The sequence below is a fragment of the Asterias rubens genome, chromosome 11 (genome assembly GCF_902459465.1).
Source record: "Asterias rubens chromosome 11, eAstRub1.3, whole genome shotgun sequence".
In the NCBI taxonomy this organism is placed as follows: domain Eukaryota; kingdom Metazoa; phylum Echinodermata; class Asteroidea; order Forcipulatida; family Asteriidae; genus Asterias; species Asterias rubens.
Genome location: NC_047072.1, coordinates 1,358,818 through 1,378,582, shown reverse-complemented (window position 1 = coordinate 1,378,582; position 19,765 = coordinate 1,358,818). Strand labels below are relative to the sequence as shown.

At 40.9% G+C, this 19,765-nt stretch overlaps 2 protein-coding genes across 2 annotated transcripts; both read right to left on the bottom strand.

The window, feature by feature from the left end:
- Positions 1 to 2,187: 2,187 nt before the first annotated feature.
- Positions 2,188 to 14,636, bottom strand: LOC117297090 (organic cation transporter protein-like). The gene is made up of 10 exons (XM_033780224.1): positions 14,268 to 14,636; positions 12,121 to 12,267; positions 10,979 to 11,090; positions 9,514 to 9,682; positions 8,691 to 8,841; positions 7,806 to 7,897; positions 7,039 to 7,253; positions 4,360 to 4,468; positions 3,526 to 3,738; positions 2,188 to 2,333 (listed from the first exon to the last, which is right to left on the bottom strand). The coding sequence occupies exons 1-10, from the start codon at positions 14,634 to 14,636 to the stop codon at positions 2,189 to 2,191; spliced, it is 1,722 nt and encodes a 573-aa protein (XP_033636115.1). The 3' UTR covers position 2,188.
- A 368-nt stretch (positions 14,637 to 15,004) lies between these two features.
- LOC117296610 (creatinase-like) lies at positions 15,005 to 19,518 on the bottom strand. The gene is made up of 5 exons (XM_033779630.1): positions 19,378 to 19,518; positions 18,069 to 18,360; positions 17,558 to 17,672; positions 16,810 to 17,054; positions 15,005 to 16,389 (listed from the first exon to the last, which is right to left on the bottom strand). Exons 1-5 carry the CDS (start codon positions 19,516 to 19,518, stop codon positions 16,190 to 16,192), a joined length of 993 nt encoding a protein of 330 aa, XP_033635521.1. The 3' UTR covers positions 15,005 to 16,189.
- Positions 19,519 to 19,765: the final 247 nt, after the last annotated feature.

Here is a 19,765-nt window from a genome sequence, read left to right as displayed (position 1 = left end):
GTCTTTGACAAATACCAATAGTGTCCACTGCCTTTAAAAGGGTCCGCAATTTTGTTGGGTCAACAATTTGGTTTTACAAAATGGCGGCCTGTGTAAGTTAACGAGGTAAGAGGAAAACCACACAGTTATTTTTAGGCATATTGTGTGGCTCATTAAAGACACTGGACACTATTGGTAACTGTCAAAGACCAGTCTTCTCACGTGTATCTCAACATATGCATACAAATTAATAACAAACCTGAGAAAATTTGAGCTCGATTGGTCGTCGGAGTTGCGAGATAACCATGAAAGAAAAACACACCCTCGTTACATGAAGTTACGGCTTTCAGATGCTTGATTTCGAGACCTTAATTCTAAACTTGAGGTCTCAAAATCAAATTCGTGGAAAATTACGTCTTTCTCGAAAACTACGTCACTTCAGAGGGAGCCGTTTCTCACAATGTTTTATACTATCAACAGCTCCCCATTACTCGTTACCAAGTGAGGTTTGATGCTGATAATTATTTTGAGTAATTAACAATAGTGTCCACTGCCTTTAAGTTATACTTTTGTTTTATCTTTATAACCTTGTTTTAATTTCATAACGAACAGCCCACGTTTATTTCAAGCTACATTGTGTGTAACTGCATCGGGGATAAAGCGTAATTTAGTTTGTTTAGAAGACTTTCACAATGGGAGGAAAGGGCAACACCACGCCCCCATTGTGCAGCACCAAATGTCACCCTGAGGTTTTTATTGTATACACTAGATTTGCACCCTTTTTGGAAAACCTTATTTTATAGCCCTTCCCAGCCGTAGAATTAGAAGTTCTATTATACTACCAAGGCTTACGCCACAGTGATCAACTATTTATACCGCCAGTAGACTTGCTTTTTATAGTCAAAATAGCCCGAGGCCAAAGCAACGTGCATGCTTCTCTGCTTTAAAAAGTATCTATTGAAAATACCATACATTCACAGAGGTTTTTTTGGTAAAATATTGTCGTTTATTTCTCTCCATGGTTCATTTATGATTGGCACTATTAACAACAACAAAAGAACGTGCACGCAAAATCAAGAAGTATTAGCTTCACTTGCCAGTAGTTATACCCTGGTCACATACGTGAAACAAGTGGTGTAGCAATTTGAGTGGCCAAACCAAAATACAAATATTAAGCCCCGATACAATTCTTAAATCCTGTTAAAAAAAATAATAAAATCTCAAATCTCAAAAACTCAACGGGGTTTTTCTCCGGGGTCGATGTCGATGCACTCTCATTCCAAATTGACCTGTAGGCCTACCAGACAGATTTAGTTACCCTTGAGTCCCATTAGTACCAATATTAAGGGTGTGTTCAAACTCGTTATTGGGTGAAATTGTGTGTCAAACCAACCGAAAAGTCCCGCCGAAGTTCAAACTAAATGGTTGCCATTTTCAACATTTTTCGTCGTAACGTCATGCACCTCGGCCAGCCCCAAGTGACCCCCATTCTACAAGCAGGGCACTTGGAGCTGCTTTGCCTCTTGTTTATGCACTAGGAAATTGCCACTGGCGTCGTGCTTTTCAATGGGGGATATTTTTTGTTCTAAGTCAGTTTAAAAGTGATTTCTTTTTTGGGGGGTGGCATTTCTAAAGAAGAAAAATTGCTACACGGGTGAGCCCCGCGAATGACGTCAAAGCTAATCGAACGCACCGGGGATCGACCTGCGGAGAGCTGCTAGAAAGCCCACGGCCGTCTCACTCACGTTGCGTGTGCATAAGCAAAGTATGCTGAATGTATTTGTTCGTTTTTTCATACCTCCACTGACGAGCTAACGGTTAAGAAACAAAATGGCGTCGCGTCCGTTCGTAAACGATGCAGTGGCCATACAAAGTAATCGACATTTAAACACATAAACAACCCAATCTAGCCCCCTATATATTTGTAAGTATATAATGACACATCTGGACCCAATTTCATAGAGCTGCTAAGCACGAAAATTTGCTTAGCACGAAATTTCTTCCTTGATAACAACAGGATTACCAACCAAATTTCCACGTGATTTTCAGGCTAAGCAAACAACAGCTGATTACTAGTAACAAGCAATATGCAACAAATAGAAATGTTGTTGGTAATTCTGTTTTTATCAAGAAAGAAATTACATGCTAAGCAAATTTTTGTGCTTAGCAGCTCTATGAAATTGGGCCCTGGTGTTCAGTATTGTTGTGTTCAATCTTCAGTCTGGACACCGACGTTGCAATACGCTGCACTCATTTCCAAGACATCTGCTTTCTCTTGCTGATTCTCGCCATCCTCGTGGTCGGGAACCCGACGACAGTTCGGAAGTTTGAACATTTCGCGGAAAGTCATATTCCTGCCACAAGATAATAATAAAAAGAAGTCAAAACTAAGAACTAGAACTCACAAACTATGCTAAGCCGACATCACTAAAGGACCAACCCCCCCCCCCCCCCCCTCTTATCAAAATCGTATTCTTTGTAGATGGAAATTTGCATCGGGGATCAAGAATATTGATTTTGGTTTTACCAATTTCACACCGATGTGTTAAAAACTGTATAATACTTTGCACTTTCCCTAGCTCTGTGAAACAAATCACAGGCATATTTCTTCGGTGGAATTCGAACCCACGACCTTTGCAAATCTAGAGCAGTGTCTTTACCAACTATCTTCTTTGTCATTCGCAAAAAGGAAGCAAACTTACATGGACATTCCAAGAGCCACACAAACGAAGAAGGTAATTATAATAGTGGCTTCTTATATCCGTCACCCAGTGACGGTTAAGACGCTTTAACATACAAAATTGTCCTACATATGTGGTACTATGTTTGATTTATGAGACCTACTCTTTTTACATGCACCATGTAATGGTTTACAATGTGCTATGGCGCAATATGCAGCCAATCAAACCAGGAACACCGGGGTGAACCCCTTCTCTATTTGCTAAGTGCACTGGGCTATTTTACGTGCCTTACACAACAAACGGGACCAACGGTTTTACGTCCCATCCGAAGGACGAAGCACCGTGGTTTGGGCCTTGCTTTAAGTAAACGTGTCACGACTAGGATTGGAACCCACACTTTGCTTATCAGAAACACCATGAGCATTTAATAGTCCGATACGCTTAACCGCTAGGCCACGACACGTCACAATGGGTGCGTTCGTTTAGCTTCCCATGGTCGACCCCGGTGTGTGGCGGTTTTTTCCCCATGACAAACGTGTGCAGATAATTACCCACGTTCGTCCTGGAAAAAAAAACTGCCGCACACCGGGGTCGTCCCAGAGAAGCTAAACGAACAAACCCTACAAAAGAAAGAACACTGAGGGCCCACTTGGTATCCTTGATGTATGTTAGTGTATGTTTTTTAGTTTACCTAGTGATTATTGAACATCAATGTACATACACGAGGTCATGAACATGAGTGCAACGATGTGTATAGAGTGCCCTCGTTGGTGAAGCGTGAAAAAGCCGAATCTATGAACAATCGGTCTGGAAAAAAACCCCGTTTAGAACGTCTTGCACCAAGACTACTTCCTCCCCTACTTACTTGCCAAATGCTTCCCCCTCCTCCATGGTTTGAGGTAGCTTAGCTCCCAGTGTATCGGGCAGTAGAAGCGTGGAGACGCCAGCTAGCAGAGCAAAACTTCCAAATACAAGAAACGGAAGCTGGAAGAAAGTGACGTCACCAAGATAGAGGACATACGGGGAAGCAATTGAGCCTATACGGGATACGAAGGAGCCCATTCCTACGCCTACATTCCTGGTAGATTTAGAGAGAGGTTAGATTGTTTTGGGGTCGACTTCACACTGCAATAATAGACGATGTGACTAATGTTTACATTCAAACCGCCCTATGTTGACAAAACACTGTACACGTCATGTTTCGCCGGGCAAAATTAAAGACGCGTAGTCATGGTAAGATTGCTGCGTGTACTTTCTAGTTGGCTGCCAAGTCACAAAGGTTTTGCCTGGCGGTATACGCCTTTCTTAATATTTATGCATGAGGTACGTCACAATGCTAATCCAAAAACGAGGCGATCGGCGCAGCCACTGCAAGTGATGGGGAACGTACGCCCATAGCCTCATTTCGGGTACGAGTTATGACGTCATGCATAAATTTTAAGAGAGGCGTATGTGCGCGAATCCTGTTATGGTTTTCGAGTGACGTCAGAAGTAACACATCGTCTATAGACCAGAAATTGACATCATAAGATACTTTTGGTAATCACTCTTTAAAAATTGGCAATACAAACTTGTGGTTTGAGAAGCTTTAAGCAGCGTGTACCGCGACGATTTAAAAGATGGGATTTTTGGTCGTGATTTGTCATATGACAAAAGAAGAAAAAGATGTGCAAATGTTTAGTTTTTTAAGCATTCTTACCGTACAGGTGTCGGAAACAACTCGATTGCATACAGGTAAACAATTGCATAGGATCCTGAAATACACAACTTGCCAATCATTGCAATGACTAAAGTCACCGTGGTCATATCTATAAAAACAACATAACAAAAAGTTGTTTTAGATTACTTTTCAATGTGAGTTTACCCCAAAACAAAGGTGAAGACCACTTCTGTATAAGGGGCTACGATAAGAAAACATTTAAAGGCAGTGGACACTATTGGTAATTACTCAAAATATTTATTAGCATAAAACCTTACTTGGTAAACGAGTAATGGGGAGAGGTTGGTAGTATAAAACATTGTGGGAAACGGCTACATCTGAAGTGCCATAGTTTTCGAGAAAGAAGTAATTTTCCACGAATTTGATTTCGAGACCTCAAGTTTAGAACTTAAGGTCTTGAAAACAACCATCTAAACGCACACAACTTTGTGTGACAAGGGTGTTTTCTTCTTTCATTATTATCTCGCAACTTTGATGACCGATTGAGCTCACATTTTCACAGGTTAGTTATTTTATGCACATGTTGAGATACACCAACTGTGAAGGCTAGTCTTTGACAATTACTAATAGTGTCCACTGCCTTTAAGATACACCAACTGTGAAGGCTAGTCTTTGACAATTACTAATAGTGTCCACTGCCTTTAAGATACACCAACTGTGAAGGCTAGTCTTTAACAATTACTAATAGTGTCCACTGCCTTTAAGATACACCAACTGTGAAGGCTAGTCTTTGACAATTACTAATAGTGTCCACTGCCTTTAAGATACACCAACTGTGAAGGCTAGTCTTTAACAATTACTAATAGTGTCCACTGCCTTTAAGATACACCAACTGTGAAGGCTAGTCTTTAACAATTACTAATAGTGTCCACTGCCTTTAAGATACACCAACTGTGAAGGCTAGTCTTTGACAATTACTAATAGTGTCCACTGCCTTTAAGATACACCAACTGTGAAGGCTAGTCTTTAACAATTACTAATAGTGTCCACTGCCTTTCAGATACACCAACTGTGAAGGCTAGTCTTTAACAATTACTAATAGTGTCCACTGCCTTTCAGATACACCAACTGTGAAGGCTAGTCTTTAACAATTACTAATAGTGTCCACTGCCTTTAAGATACACCAACTGTGAAGGCTAGTCTTTGACAATTACTAATAGTGTCCACTGCCTTTAAGATACACCAACTGTGAAGGCTAGTCTTTGACAATTACTAATAGTGTCCACTGCCTTTAAGATGCACCAACTGTGAAGGCTAGTCTTTGACAATTACCAATAGTGTCCACTGCCTTTAAGATACACCAACTGTGAAGGCTAGTCTTTAACAATTACCAATAGTGTCCACTGCCTTTAAGATACACCAACTGTGAAGGCTAGTCTTTGACAATTACTAATAGTGTCCACTGCCTTTAAGATACACCAACTGTGAAGGCTAGTCTTTGACAATTACTAATAGTGTCCACTGCCTTTAAGATACACCAACTGTGAAGGCTAGTCTTTGACAATTACCAATAGTGTCCACTGCCTTTAAGATACACCAACTGTGAAGGCTAGTCTTTAACAATTACCAATAGTGTCCACTGCCTTTAAGATACACCAACTGTGAAGGCTAGTCTTTGACAATTACTAATAGTGTCCACTGCCTTTAAGATACACCAACTGTGAAGGCTAGTCTTTGACAATTACTAATAGTGTCCACTGCCTTTAAGATACACCAACTGTGAAGGCTAGTCTTTGACAATTACCAATAGTGTCCACTGCCTTTAAGATACACCAACTGTGAAGGCTAGTCTTTAACAATTACCAATAGTGTCCACTGCCTTTAAGATACACCAACTGTGAAGGCTAGTCTTTGACAATTACTAATAGTGTCCACTGCCTTTAAGATACACCAACTGTGAAGGCTAGTCTTTGACAATTACTAATAGTGTCCACTGCCTTTAAGATACACCAACTGTGAAGGCTAGTCTTTGACAATTACTAATAGTGTCCACTGCCTTTAAGATACACCAACTGTGAAGGCTAGTCTTTAACAATTACTAATAGTGTCCACTGCCTTTCAGATACACCAACTGTGAAGGCTAGTCTTTAACAATTACTAATAGTGTCCACTGCCTTTCAGATACACCAACTGTGAAGGCTAGTGCCTTTCAGATGAAAATAGCTATGGGGAGCTGAAGGTTTAGGAATTGATATTGCTCCTAAAACAGTCTAGATTGTAGGGTGTAGGGAAACATTGTGATAGGTAAGGAGTTCCAAAGAGATGCAGTACGGGACACAGACATAAAGAACCTATAATGTCTGTGGTACGGGAATAGAACTGTAAAAGGAATGTCTCTTTTGGAACAACTGTTTCAGGTGCCTTATTTATTTTTGGCCGAATACTCATATACACTAAAAACAGATTCTTCTTTTAATTTGCATATTTAACATACATGTTTAACATACCTGTCGGTATGGCCATGGCGCATAACAACGACACGCCCCCAATGGTCATGAATATGCAAATCAGCTTCTGCCCAATGGCGGCTGGCATACGATACAGTGGTATAGCCATGGCGCAGAGCAATGACACACCCCAATGGTCATGAATATGCAAATCAGCTACTTACGGTCGACTCTACCCAATAGCAGCTGGTATACGATACGTTTAACATACCTGTTGGTATAGCCATGGCGCAGAGCAATGACACGCCCCCAATGGTCATGAATACGCAAATCAGCCACTTCCGTCCGATTCTGCCCAATAGCAGCTGGCATACGATGTAGGCGGGAACTTCAACAGCACCGGCGAGAAAGAACGAGAAGTACGGATCGTTCCCGAGATCCTCCGAGAAAAAGGACAGCCCGTAGTAAACTAGATTGTTGCTCAACCTGGTGGTTTAAGGATTTATGCGTCCAAAAAGCTTTGTTTTGTATAAACAGGTGTGAAACTAAACACAAAGATAAGCTTTCGAAAACGACGTTTTCTTTTGGGCCAAGAAACTTAACCATTATAGTTTTTTTTCCTATAGGGCAGTAAGATTGGTAGTGCACGTTAAAGAACTCCGAACATTTCTGGTTAAAAGCAGGCATCCTTTCTTGGTTTCTGCAGGCTTATCAGCTTCAGTGAGGATCACTTTTGAGGATCTTTGTTTTCATAACCAGGGCCCAGTTTCAAAGAGCTGCTATATAAAGCAGATTCATTAAAAATGTATGCTTAGCAAAACTGAGCACGATAGAAGTCACAAACGGTACACATACAAGTTAATTTCAACTGGTAACCTTGCTTTGGCAAGCATACTTTTTCTGTGCTTAGCAGCTCAATGAAATTGGTCCTAGTTTAAGAATCTATAAAAAGATCTACAATAAGAACAACATTTATTATAATGTTCTGTATTGCACTTTATATGTCATAGCCAGAGTAGGAAAATAATTATTGCTCACCAAATGAAGTATATAATAATAGCTTTTTTCCTCAAATTGGGATACCGTAACAAATCGAAGAACGTGTACGTCCGATCCACTGACGTCTTCACCTGTATAAAATACATCAAGGCTATACTCTCAGAACTATATTATGGAACGGTTATCGTGTACGTACCCGATAAGGTTGATTTTGTTGTATTCATGTGGAGACATTACGCCTCCGTACAGAATTACATACACTCTGGGAAAAACAAACCAAACCGGGTCAGAGGGGCTGACCCATTTCTTGGCCAGGTTGACCCTGAAACTGGTTACTTTGACCCAATCTGGGTTTATTTTGGCACATATTCCGGGCACTGCTAAACGCGAATTGGTCTGGCCCCCTGGGATCGGAGTCCGGGTTAATTATGACAAGGTTTTTTGAAATTTCAATCAAACTAACTAGATTTCAAGATGTTGTGACGTTGGACCTGTTCAACCATTCTTGAAAAATAACTCAGGTCTCACTAGGTCATATCGTAGCTCCCAAAACAACGTATTGCCCTCTGTTATTTGTTATTCTATTTTTTCTTCAAGTTATTCATGCCGCTTGTCTTAGCACCTTACTGAAGGCAGTTGAAAATCGCTTGATGACATACTATTTATAAATGTTGTTAATTGCCTGGGGCCAATTTCATAGAGCTGCTTAAGCAAAAAAGTTGCTTAAGCACGAAAATAGCTCGCTTGTTTTACACATGTTACTGGCCCAAATTTCATGCCATACACATTGCTTTTGACTGATATTTAGCTGTTGTTTACTTAGCATAAAAATTGAGTGGAGTCTTGGCCGGTAATCTGATGTTACTAAGCAATCTATTAATCTAGGGATAAAACAAAGGACAATATTGTTGATATAGCGCTAACCTGTTCTTCATCCTTGGTTTCAAGAGGTTCATCTTTGAAGACACTTTCTGGTATCTTCACTTTGTTTACTGTTGCCGCCTTTCTGACAATCTTCTCGGCCTCTGCCGTCTTGCCTTTAGATAACAACCATCTTGGAGACTCTGGTACGATACTAGATACAGAAAGACGGATTTATCTGACATGCATGCAGTCTAGGTACTAGATGAGGTTTTTCAGATTTCAGCTCAAGTCAGTGCAATGGGGTGCATGCACCCTATATTGGGAGAAAACAGGGCGTCCACCTCATTAATATTGTGTAGGCCTTCAAAATATTCTTGATTGGATCAAACACAAGGAGTAAATTGACAGCACTTTGCCCACATGTGACCTCTGAGTTGTTGTCTGCCAACTTGAAGTACTTTGGATGACATAGGCCCTGAAAAAATTGTCATATTTGCCAAGAGATGCAGGGACATTTTTCAAGACTTGTGCTCGGCCGTTTTGAAATGTACACGATGCCAAAACTCGTATGAACCGGGTTTTACAGGCAGTGCCCAATTTCATGGCTCTGCTTACCGTAAGCAAGGAATCGGCGCTTACGTAAGCAGGGAATTCTGTGCTAACGTCAAGCGTATTTCACGGGTTGGCTGGGAATTTTGACTAGCGCGTGCGTACTCCACGTCATACTGGGCATTCTACGTTTACACAGCTAGCGCAAAAATTCGGCGCTTGCACGTAAGCGGCGAATGGTGATCGTAAGCACAGAATTCGGCGGTAAGCAGAGCCAGGAAATTGAGTCCAGAGCATAAAATTGAACTCGTAATTTAAACTGATCACAACTTACAAATAGTAGGCCAGGAAGATAACTGGCGGTATGGAAATAGCTAGCTCAATGGTGTGCCAGTCCCGTAGTCTCCACGCTATCAACGCCATAGACATGTACCCAATGCTGTAGAAGTACTCAATTACAATACCGGCGGTGGCACGCTGGCTCTTGCCTACCATCTCAGTGGCTGGAAAAGAGACTAGCTTGGCATTAGAGGGGGTTAAGCAGACATAATGAAACTTCTGGGCCCATTTTCATAGGGTTGCTTTTAAGCACGGAAATATGCTAAGCACAGCAACATTGTGCTTACCAGCAAATACCAGCCAAAATAGCTTTAACGGTGGTATCTTGCTTATTTTGGCTAAACAGATAATGTTAAGCAGTAATTTCAGCGAAAGCAGCTCTATGAAATTTGGCCCGGGTCCGAATGACCCTGATTCTATGTTGAGGGGGAGGGGGGGGGGGCTGTGCTAGAAGTCTGTGCCAACACTGACAAGAAAGTTTGTTAAAGGGATGGTGCACGTTTGGTAATTGGAATTCACTGTTTGTTTCAGGCCTATAGAGTTGCAGATACCATGTAACTAACTTGTGCACAATTAATTTCAAAAGTAGTTCCGTTTTTTAGATATTGCCGAGAATCTGGAGCGGTTATGTTTACTCAGGAAGAATGATCATGCAATTTGGTGTAGACAATCTGAGAAACGAATTACTATCATTCATGCTTCTCAGATTCAAATTTGTGGGAATAAAAAGTTTTATATTTGTTTCCATTATCGCAGTACTTTGAACAGAAAAGTTTCTTAAAACCAATAAATTTTACTTTTCAAAGATGTTTCACTTCTTAACAAGTAATTTGTTGATTGCGAATAATTTGCAGAGTTATTACCAAACGTATACAAAACCTCTAAATTTACGTAAAATTTGAGTCAACACCCCTTTTAAAGGCAGTGGACACTATTGGTAATTACTCAAAATAATTATTAGCATAAAACCTTTCTAGGTGACGAGTAATGGGGAGAGGTTGATGGTGTAAAACATTGTGAGAAACAGCTCCCTCTGAAGTGCCATAGTTTTCGAGAAAGAAGTAATTTTCAGCGAATTTGATTTCAAGACCTCCAGTTTAGAACTTGAGGTCTAAAAACGCACAGAACTTCGTGTGACAAGGGTGTTTTTTATTTCATTATTATCTCGCAAGTTCGATGACCGATTGAGCTCAAATTTTCACAGGTTTGTTATTTTATGCATATGTTGAGATACACCAACTGTGAAGGCTATCGTTTTGACAATTACCAATAGTGTCCACTGGCTTTAAAACTAGTGTCTGGGTCGCCCAACTAGTAAATTTGAATGTCCTGAATTTAACCGAATACATTGTTTAATAGACAGCGAAAGAACCATAATGCCCCAGCCTTTATGAAAAAAAACCTTTACAAGATAAAATCTACTAATTTGATTTGTGTATAAATTAAAAAAAATATATCACCTATTACTATGGCAACCACAAATGTCCCAGAAGCAGAAACGCCGAGGAAAAACTGCATGACACAAAAGAGAGTAAAGGTGTGTACAAAAGATGCCCCGGTGCCAACGCCAACCTATAGTGGAAATTTAAAAAAAAAAATTATGGAAAGAAAGGAGGGAAAACATGGGGTGGATTTCACAAAGAGTTAGGACTAGTCTTATCTCGAGTTAGGACCAGTTACTCGTCCTAACTTAGGACTATCCATGCAATGTGTATATCTCATAGGACTAGTCCTAAGTTAGGACTAGTCCTAACTCTTCGTGAAATCGACTCCAGGAGCCGATTTTACAAAACGTAATAATACTGTTATTATAATAAGGTGACTTGTTGCCTCCTGGGTCTAATTTCAACGAGCTGCTAAGCACAAAAATGTGCTTAGCACGACATTTCTTCCTTGATAAAAACAGGATTACCAGCAACTTCCGTTTGTTGCACATTGCTTGTTACTGGTATTCAGCTGTTGTTTTTATCAAGGCAGAAACTTCATGCTAAGCAAATTGTTGTGCTTAGCAGCTGTATGCATTTGGGTCCTGGTCGAATCTCATGCAAAACATTTGTTTTCTTCCAGAGAGTCAATTATACATTCAAATAAAGCTTACAATATGAGGTTTATAACTACTGGGAAGTTGTATATGGGTATACAACAGTTTAAAGGCAGTGGACACTACTGGTAATTACTCAAAATAATTATTAGCACAAAACAACACTTGGTAACAAGTAATGGGGAGAGGTTGATAGTATAAAACATTGTGAGAAACTGCTCCCTCTGAAGTGACGCAGTTTTAGAGAAACAAGTAATTTTCCATGAATTTGATTTCGAGACCTCAGATTTAGAATTTGAGGTCTCGAAATCAACCATCTAAACGCACACAGCTCCGTGTGACAAGGGTGTTTTTTCTTTCAATAATATCTCCCAACTTTGATGACCGATTGAGCTCAAATGTTCACAGGTTTGTTATTTTATGCATACGTTGAGATACACCAACAAAGACACTGTATTGGGCTGACATTTTGATATAATTTTATGAACATTCATTGTATATTTCACGACCATTTTGCCAACATTCGTTAAAAAACACACAATATATTTGATTAACACTTACCATAATGAGTAAAGCGAGTGTGAACGCTTTCTTCCTGCCGGCGAAGTCAGCGAGTTGACCGCATACCATAGAGCCAACCATCTTCCCAGCTAGAACCAGGCTCTTCGAAAGCTGACGTTGGGCATCATTCTCACAAACAAGGTTGAACTGTCAACATGAAAATAATATAATGTCATAAAAGGTAACACTTTATTGCCCGATAGTGATAATAATTATTATAATAATTGATTAATAATGGTTAAAACCATTCCTGTATAGCGCATAACACATAGTAATAAAACATGTCCCTAAGCGTTCTTGAGAAAAATAAAAAAAAAATAAAAAAAACAGAATATACACAGACAATAACAATACCTATTATAATATATTATTATAGGTAAAAATGTAATATCATAATGTTGAAATTCCCGTATGAAATATCGCTATGTCCGTTTCAATAAAACATGTTTGCTTAGAAAAAGTCTTGTCCAACGTAGTATTGGAATAGTCCCAGCAATTCGGTAAAATCTTCCCTTTAAGCCTTACTTTTGTCAAATTTTGTAGAAAAGTAGAATCTCAGTTCAACAATTCTTTTGAAGGAACAGTTATGACCTACTTATTATTTCTAAACAATGTTTCGTCTTAGTTCTTATTGTTCATAATGATAGTCACAGGTTGGACACGTGTGTAGAAGGAATTTACACATATGAATAATATCAAATAGGCCTACATATAATAAGGCAAACTTCGCAAAACGCATTGCAGTGGTCGCGATCGATCACGGCGTTTTTGGAGGATGGCTCAGCGAGATCGCACCACTGGGAACGAGGTTGCGTTGAGAGAGCAGCATCATGTGACGCGAGGTATACAATGACATAAACACGCAAACAATCATTACAATGAAGTTATCATCGTTTGATTATTACTATTTATCACCGCTCTGTACAAACATTCGATTAGACACAGTTTGACAATCAACTATAATTATGTCCAAAGTCCAAGTAAGAAAGGTGGTTGAACAATAATTGCTGACAGGTCACAGGTCACGTAAACATAGACCGGTCCCGAGGTACTGGCTTATGTATACACCTTATATACGACGAGTTTAACAGAGAATATTCAAAACCACGAAGGCGATGTCAAAGGTGGTTATAATGTTGGTTCACGGCAGATCTCTGACGTATTTCACGACCCACGGATTGAACAACATGATAGATATTGTTTTGTTAAGTTTAACCCTTACACCGATGTGTGTTAGCACTTTATACACTCAGCACTTTCCCGAGTCTTGTGAAACATATCACAAGCATTTCACTCCGATGAGATTCGAACCCAGGACCCTTGCAATTCTAGAGCAATGTCATACCAACTATAGACCACTGAGAGTGCCAGCAGCTTGAGGCAGATCGAATCCTATCAGCAGCGGGTACTGCAACGATTTTATGGTAAATTTGCATCGAGGATAAAGAAAGCATAGATACTGCGAAACCATTAACCGCGTCACAATGTAAACCATGCGATAAAACATGATTTGTTCTATAAATACATCTGCTAGGGGTAGGTCAATGGCTTCAAAGTATGGTTTTATTTACTTTTTGATATTTTGGAATGATTAGACACAATTAAATGAGTCTGGGATATCCGATGGTTAAAGGGTTTCCAGCCAGCGCCGGCGTTAATTTAAAGGTGACACAACACATGTTCCGACATTGTTCCGATACCCTACAGAAATACATGTTCCCAATTCTATAGTCTCAATGTTACAACGTAACGGTTGCCCCAACCCTAACCATCACCCCAACTCTAACCCTTCTAGCGTGTAGATCACGATGCGTTATCAGGGCATATCTGCAAGCCTGTAAGCATAAAAACTTGCTAAGCACAGACAAATCTTGCTTAACAGAAACTAACTTCCAGCCAGAATTCCATAAAGTTTACATAGTTGCAACTGGTACCCCACTCATTCTTTAGCTTAATGGAATTTGCTAAGTAAAATTATCTGCTTTATGAAATCAGCCTCATATAAACATACAACAGTCACCGATTTATAGGTCCAGCTGAGAAGGAACACGTCAAAAGAAAATTAATATCGAACCAAATTTTAGCAGGAGGAAATGAGGGCAATGTTTCATGTTTAACATGATCGAGTTTGTTGTTTACTAGCTTACCTCTGTTACCGCAGTTTTATCGTAAAAGGTCGAGTCGAACACCCATCCCATATCACATGGAATAATCTCCCGTGGTTCGTCCGGACTACACTCCACACCACCGGGGCCGATGGAAACGTTGTACCGTCTGCAGCTGTCCCAGCTCCCGTCATCTTTCCTCGGCACCGCGCACGACATCAAAGCCTCCTGGGAGGTATTGTAGGTGTACCCATCGTAGAGGCTACAATGATGGTCTGGTGAGGCACTGAGGAAGGTATTACCGAGGCTATGCCAGGCACATGGGATGGCCAGGAGGCATAGAGTGAAATAAACCACCTTCTGGTACCTACCAAAATCACCCAAGTATTTCAAAGCTTCGTCAAATTGCATAGTTGCAAGTTACCAACGTAACCAGCAACAGCGTACCGTGCAGGTTTTACATGAAACCCGTCGAAAGAGTTCAGAAACGGTCGTGTAGCGTCAACTTTACGTGGTCCAGTAGCTTTTTAGTGGTAGGCCCACCAATGACGCTTATGTTATAGTTTTTATCTGTCTTTAAAATCGTACATCAGAAAATATTGACTCGTTGATCACGTGTCGCACAAAGGTTTCTATGCAAGCCGAATGTATTTTTGGTGTATCTTTTATCCGGCGCGGTCTCCACGTAAAATCTCACGGCCGTAACATAAAGTTTGGGAAATGTGTTTAGCTAAACATCTCAAATAATTTTGTTGCTTTGCTTTTAATAACCATCGGGGAAAATCACTCGTGAACTCATTATTAACGTAAGGTAAGTTCTATGAAAGGCTCTTCCAATACCAAAATAACTTAAAATTACTGGATTTATATAGAGCCAATGATGCAAGGTGCTTAATAGCAGGAGAAAGGAAAGACCAAAGGAATGGGCCCGGGAAAACTCAGCTTCAGAGAAGCCTTGATTCAGGGCTGTTGGCGTGAAGTGCCCCGGCCGGTGTGGCACGAATCGGCAACAACTAGTGCAGTGCTATACACGAACAACGTATACTATATATTATATGCACAGTACATTGTACAGCGAGAACAGTAGAGAGAAGTCGTGAGTACGGTCGTGTCTTTCAACCTCGTACGAGTCTCACATACAATAAAGTAGGCCTACATTAATAAAACAATAACTATTATTACGCAATTAAATAAACCAATTAATTAGGTTAAACAATTAATGGTAAGCATAAAGGTTTGATTATGTTTAGTTGATTTGAAAAGTAGAACATAAGCTTTCACAACTGCCCAAACGGAAAATTTTGTAAAAGCAAAGAAGATGTGTCATCTCATTGATACAACTGTGCCGGGAGATAAAAGGTTTGCTTCGAAGGAGATGGAACAGATTCAAAAGTACAAAGACCTGGCATGGCCAGGGAAATTCTTAAGATTTGGCAGGTTAAAGTGAAAGTATTACCCGTGGTGGTTGGAGCGCTCGGCACCATTCCGGAAGCACTGGGGGACATTTCTAGACGAAACGGGAACTAATGTGAAGAAAGATACGTTCACCAGAAGGCGGCAACGGCGGTTCTGTGAACAGCAATGCTCATACGAAGGCCTCTGGGTGAAACGGGACTTTGTACAACTCGAAACAAAGGACAATTTGATCACATGCTTTGTTTTTGAAAGGGCAATGGCACCGAGGCATTTTCTACTTGGGCACCATATGAGAATATTGTCAAATTCTACTGGAGAATTTCAAGGGCACCAATGCTATGGACAGGGGAATCGAGGCAATCGCATTAGTTGCCTCCGTGAATAATCTTCTTTTGCATGTTGTGATACAATTAATTTTAAGGTGCGTCATAAATTATCAAATCCATAATTGGGCAGAATTCCTAATTCTCCACGATGTTGTGCTCAGGAGCGAACGGGCAGTGTGTGATATTCTCCGCTCCAGTCTCATCCACACTTGGGCAGTATTCCTAATTCTTCACGATGTTGTGCTCGGGACCAAACGGAAAGCGTGTGATATTCTCCGCTCCAGTCTCGTTTACGACTAGGATGTTGAGTTCCCTGTAGCCTCCCGCTCCAGGCTGACCCTCTGGAATGGTTATCATCGGTTCCATGGAGACAACCATGTTGGGCTCAAGGACTGTTTCAATATCCTCACGAAACTCCAAACCTACAATGAAAAAAATATATATATATTGTGGTTTATAAAAAAAAAATTACACTCCACATTTCGTGACGTTTCTCGCCTAAGCTAAAAGAAGCACCCCAAACTATGGTGTGTCTGATCAGCAGAGTGTGAGTTCAAGTCCTAGTCATGGCACTGACGTCCTTTGGTACTAATACCCTATGCGCTTTGTCCTCCGGATGGGACAATAAGCCGTAGATCCCGTGTACTAGGATTGGAAATAGAAAAAGTAATAGGACACGGACCACTTATCATGGAAGCACCCTTGCTTTACAGACCTCTTTCCCCGGGCTTGCGACCTACAATGATTAAGCTCACTAATAATAATGCGGCATCCTTTCAATACCAACAAATGTAAAAAAAAAAATCTTTGTTTTTATTTTAATAATTAGATCATTTCTTTACCTGCCTCCCGTCCGTAATAATGGCACATTACCCCGAAGGTATGTCCGTAGCCGAAAGTACGATACTTCAACAGATCGTACTTCCGGTAGATCTCATTGAGCTCCAGCGCGACGTCCTTGCATTTTACACCGGGTTTGATGAGCTCCATGCCCCGTCGGTGCACCTTGCAGTTGATCTCCCAGAGACGGAAATGCTCGTCTGTGGCGTGGTCGAGGAACATGGTACGCTCCAATGATGTATAGTAACTGGGATAAACAAATATGTAGCCACTTTGAAAACAAAAAGGGGATGAGTGGTAATTCATCAAACCATTTTACAAATGCAAACAGTGAGGTTGGCTGACTTTACTAAAACCTCGGCTTAAGACTTGATTTCAAATACCGTTCTCATGTGAGAGGTCCCTGAGCATATCGCGCCAACAAGCAGACAAGCCGTATATAGCAGTGCGCCCTTGCCGTCAAAATGTGGCCCCGCGTGCGAAACAGGTTTGGCAATGCAGAGCCTCACAAAACAACAATTTTCTGGCGATGGCACGGGATCGGGACTTGAGTCAAGTCTAGCTCGGCACGGTCTCCGGCTCCGGCTCCAGGCTCCTTCTGCTAATCTTCAAACCACTGCGTGCAACACAAAAAGTGTATGCTTGCGGCAAAAAGCGCGCCCTCTGTCGAGTTATCACGTTACCTGGCGTTACGAGCATGAAATAGTGACGTCTTGGACCAAGACAAAGGGTCTAGAGATTGCAACTCACCCACTGATCATTGGAAACATGTTGAGGCTCACAATGTCTCCACTCACAAAAGGTCTGGTTGTGACAGAGTTATGAGCACCGTCGGTGTTTATACCACCTTGAACCCAAGACCAAGCTAGGGTAACAGACAAAAACGGGAATCTTCGTTAATGGCGGTAAAAGCAACCGGATGAAAGTCTAAGTATTAACTACTATAATGAACCCGATATTGAGTCAACGACTCGTACAACACCTAGCCTCAGTCTGCCATGTTGTTTGATAGATCTTACCCCACCAATGCCAAAATATTCATTGACAGTTGTCAAATGGCAGTGTTTATCCCAATGGGAGACTTTGAAGCTAGGTGGCAGCAGACTTACCAGGTAAACTTCCATTGTAGGTGTAGTTTTGAGCATGCGTACATTACCGAGAACAATGGATTTTACCTGGTAAGTCTGCTGCCACCAAGCGTCCCAAAAGTCTCTCATTGGACTCTTGCACACTTCAGATCAAACATGTCTTTATTACTCACTGTCTCTCAGTTCCGTATGTGGATACGTCTTCGCAATCTCTCTAACCATCGCCCCCTGAGCCGCCATTGCAACCTCGTACTCAGGAGTACCTGCAGCCAACGCCGCGCGCCCAACGTCCCCGCCGATGTCACCGACCCGAGCGCTCTCTCTGATCAGGGCTATCTCCTCTGGCGATTTGATCATGCGCATAAACATGCTGGGCTCAGCAATGTCGATCACCTGAGCACCCGGGACGGCATTTTGGAAGTTCTTGAAGTCTTGTAGAGGAATATGGTCGAACTCACATCCTACCTATAGTCGAGAGAAAACAGTGAAAGTTGTCACACGAGACAATTTACAGGCAACTAGTTCCTCAAGGCATTTCAAGAAAGGGCATTCACATATGAATGTTCTCAAATTTTCTTGGGGATCGTAAGACATTGTTTGCAAAATTAATCCGAGGCACCAAAGTGGTCATGTAACATGCACTGCAGTCGGTTGCTTTACTTGCCTGTGGAAGTTGCCCTGTGTGACAAGGCCGTAATGTTAATAGTCAATTTGCATTCCTAGATCCAAAAGTGATAGTCGGGGACACAGACTTCGCAGTTGCTGCACCGCGCTTATGGAACGCGCTAGAGACAAGTCTTTACGTCATTGGCTGTGTTTAAACGCTTCTTCGAGGCACATTGTTCCCAAAACTATGCTAATTTGCTCCCCTCTTTGTTTATCTTCATGGCTTGTCGCTTGTTCATTGTTTTATTGCTTTTGGTTCTTGTCTTGCCCTCCTTTTGTTTGTGTAGGCGCTCTGTTCTTTTTATTTATGTATATATACATGTATATATATAATTGATTTTGGGTTGAACAAAGAAAAATTTACTAGAGCGGGATATGAATCAACGACCTCCGGTTTAACGTGTCAGGGATCACACCCGGGTAACGATACAACCTGGAAAGCGGCAGACAGGGGATCACCTTAAGGGGATGCGACTTTTTATATCAGATATCAAATAATAAACCACAAGGGAAACTGACTGGGTACATTTTTAAATGATTTAGGATTGAACAATATATATATTGTAGGGTGGATTGAACAATATATATTGTAGGGTGGATATGTGCGCATTACAAGTCTTATCATTATTATTTATTATTATTAAATGCATTCTATTATAGGCATGTACATACACGAGACCGTGACGTCTGCTTTGTAGCTTAACTCATCTTTAAACTTTTATTCGGTTTCTTTAAATGGGTTGACATTATGTTTTCGACATGGCGCCTGTGCACAATTTGCTATTGAAACTAATATTCTGTTTTGTTTGAACACACCTTCCCTTTGACGTGCCCGAGTTCCTGTTCAACAGCTCTCCAATAATTCCCGCTTTGCCAATCGGTGTAGATGACTGTATCTCCACATTGATTCCTCCTGAGAAATTGAAAACTTGTAAAGGTGATCCAAAGGAAATGCATACCAATTGTTTTAGGAAACGTTCAGATGTTTTAATTCATACACATTATGTAGCTGTACATACGCATTAAAGCTAACCCGTGGACATTTCATTTCAAAAGTTGGTCGCGTATAATTATGCGATATCGCCGAAACTCCTGAGCGAATATTGATGAATTATCCGTACATTGATACACAGTCTGAGAAGCATTTACCGCAGCCGATTTTACGAAACACTAGGATTAATTCTATCTCGAGTGAGGACGAGTA

Bases quoted from the DNA above. Each gene is read 5' to 3' on its own strand.
- LOC117297090 (XM_033780224.1), bottom strand. From the start codon at position 14,636: ATGCAATTTGACGAAGCTTTGAAATACTTGGGTGATTTTGGTAGGTAC. The intron at 4,469-7,038 runs GTATGTTAAACG...TTGTTTTTATAG, and splicing joins CGCCATGGCTATACCAACAG to ATATGACCACGGTGACTTTA. The intron at 2,334-3,525 runs GTAAGTAGGGGA...ATCTTGTGGCAG, and splicing joins GAGGGGGAAGCATTTGGCAA to GAATATGACTTTCCGCGAAA.
- LOC117296610 (XM_033779630.1), bottom strand. From the start codon at position 19,518: ATGCATTTCCTTTGGATCACCTTTACAAGTTTTCAATTTCTCAGGAGG. The intron at 17,673-18,068 runs GTGAGTAATAAA...CTGTTACCCTAG, and splicing joins ACATACGGAACTGAGAGACA to CTTGGTCTTGGGTTCAAGGT. The intron at 16,390-16,809 runs GTAAAGAAATGA...TTTTCATTGTAG, and splicing joins TTATTACGGACGGGAGGCAG to GTTTGGAGTTTCGTGAGGAT.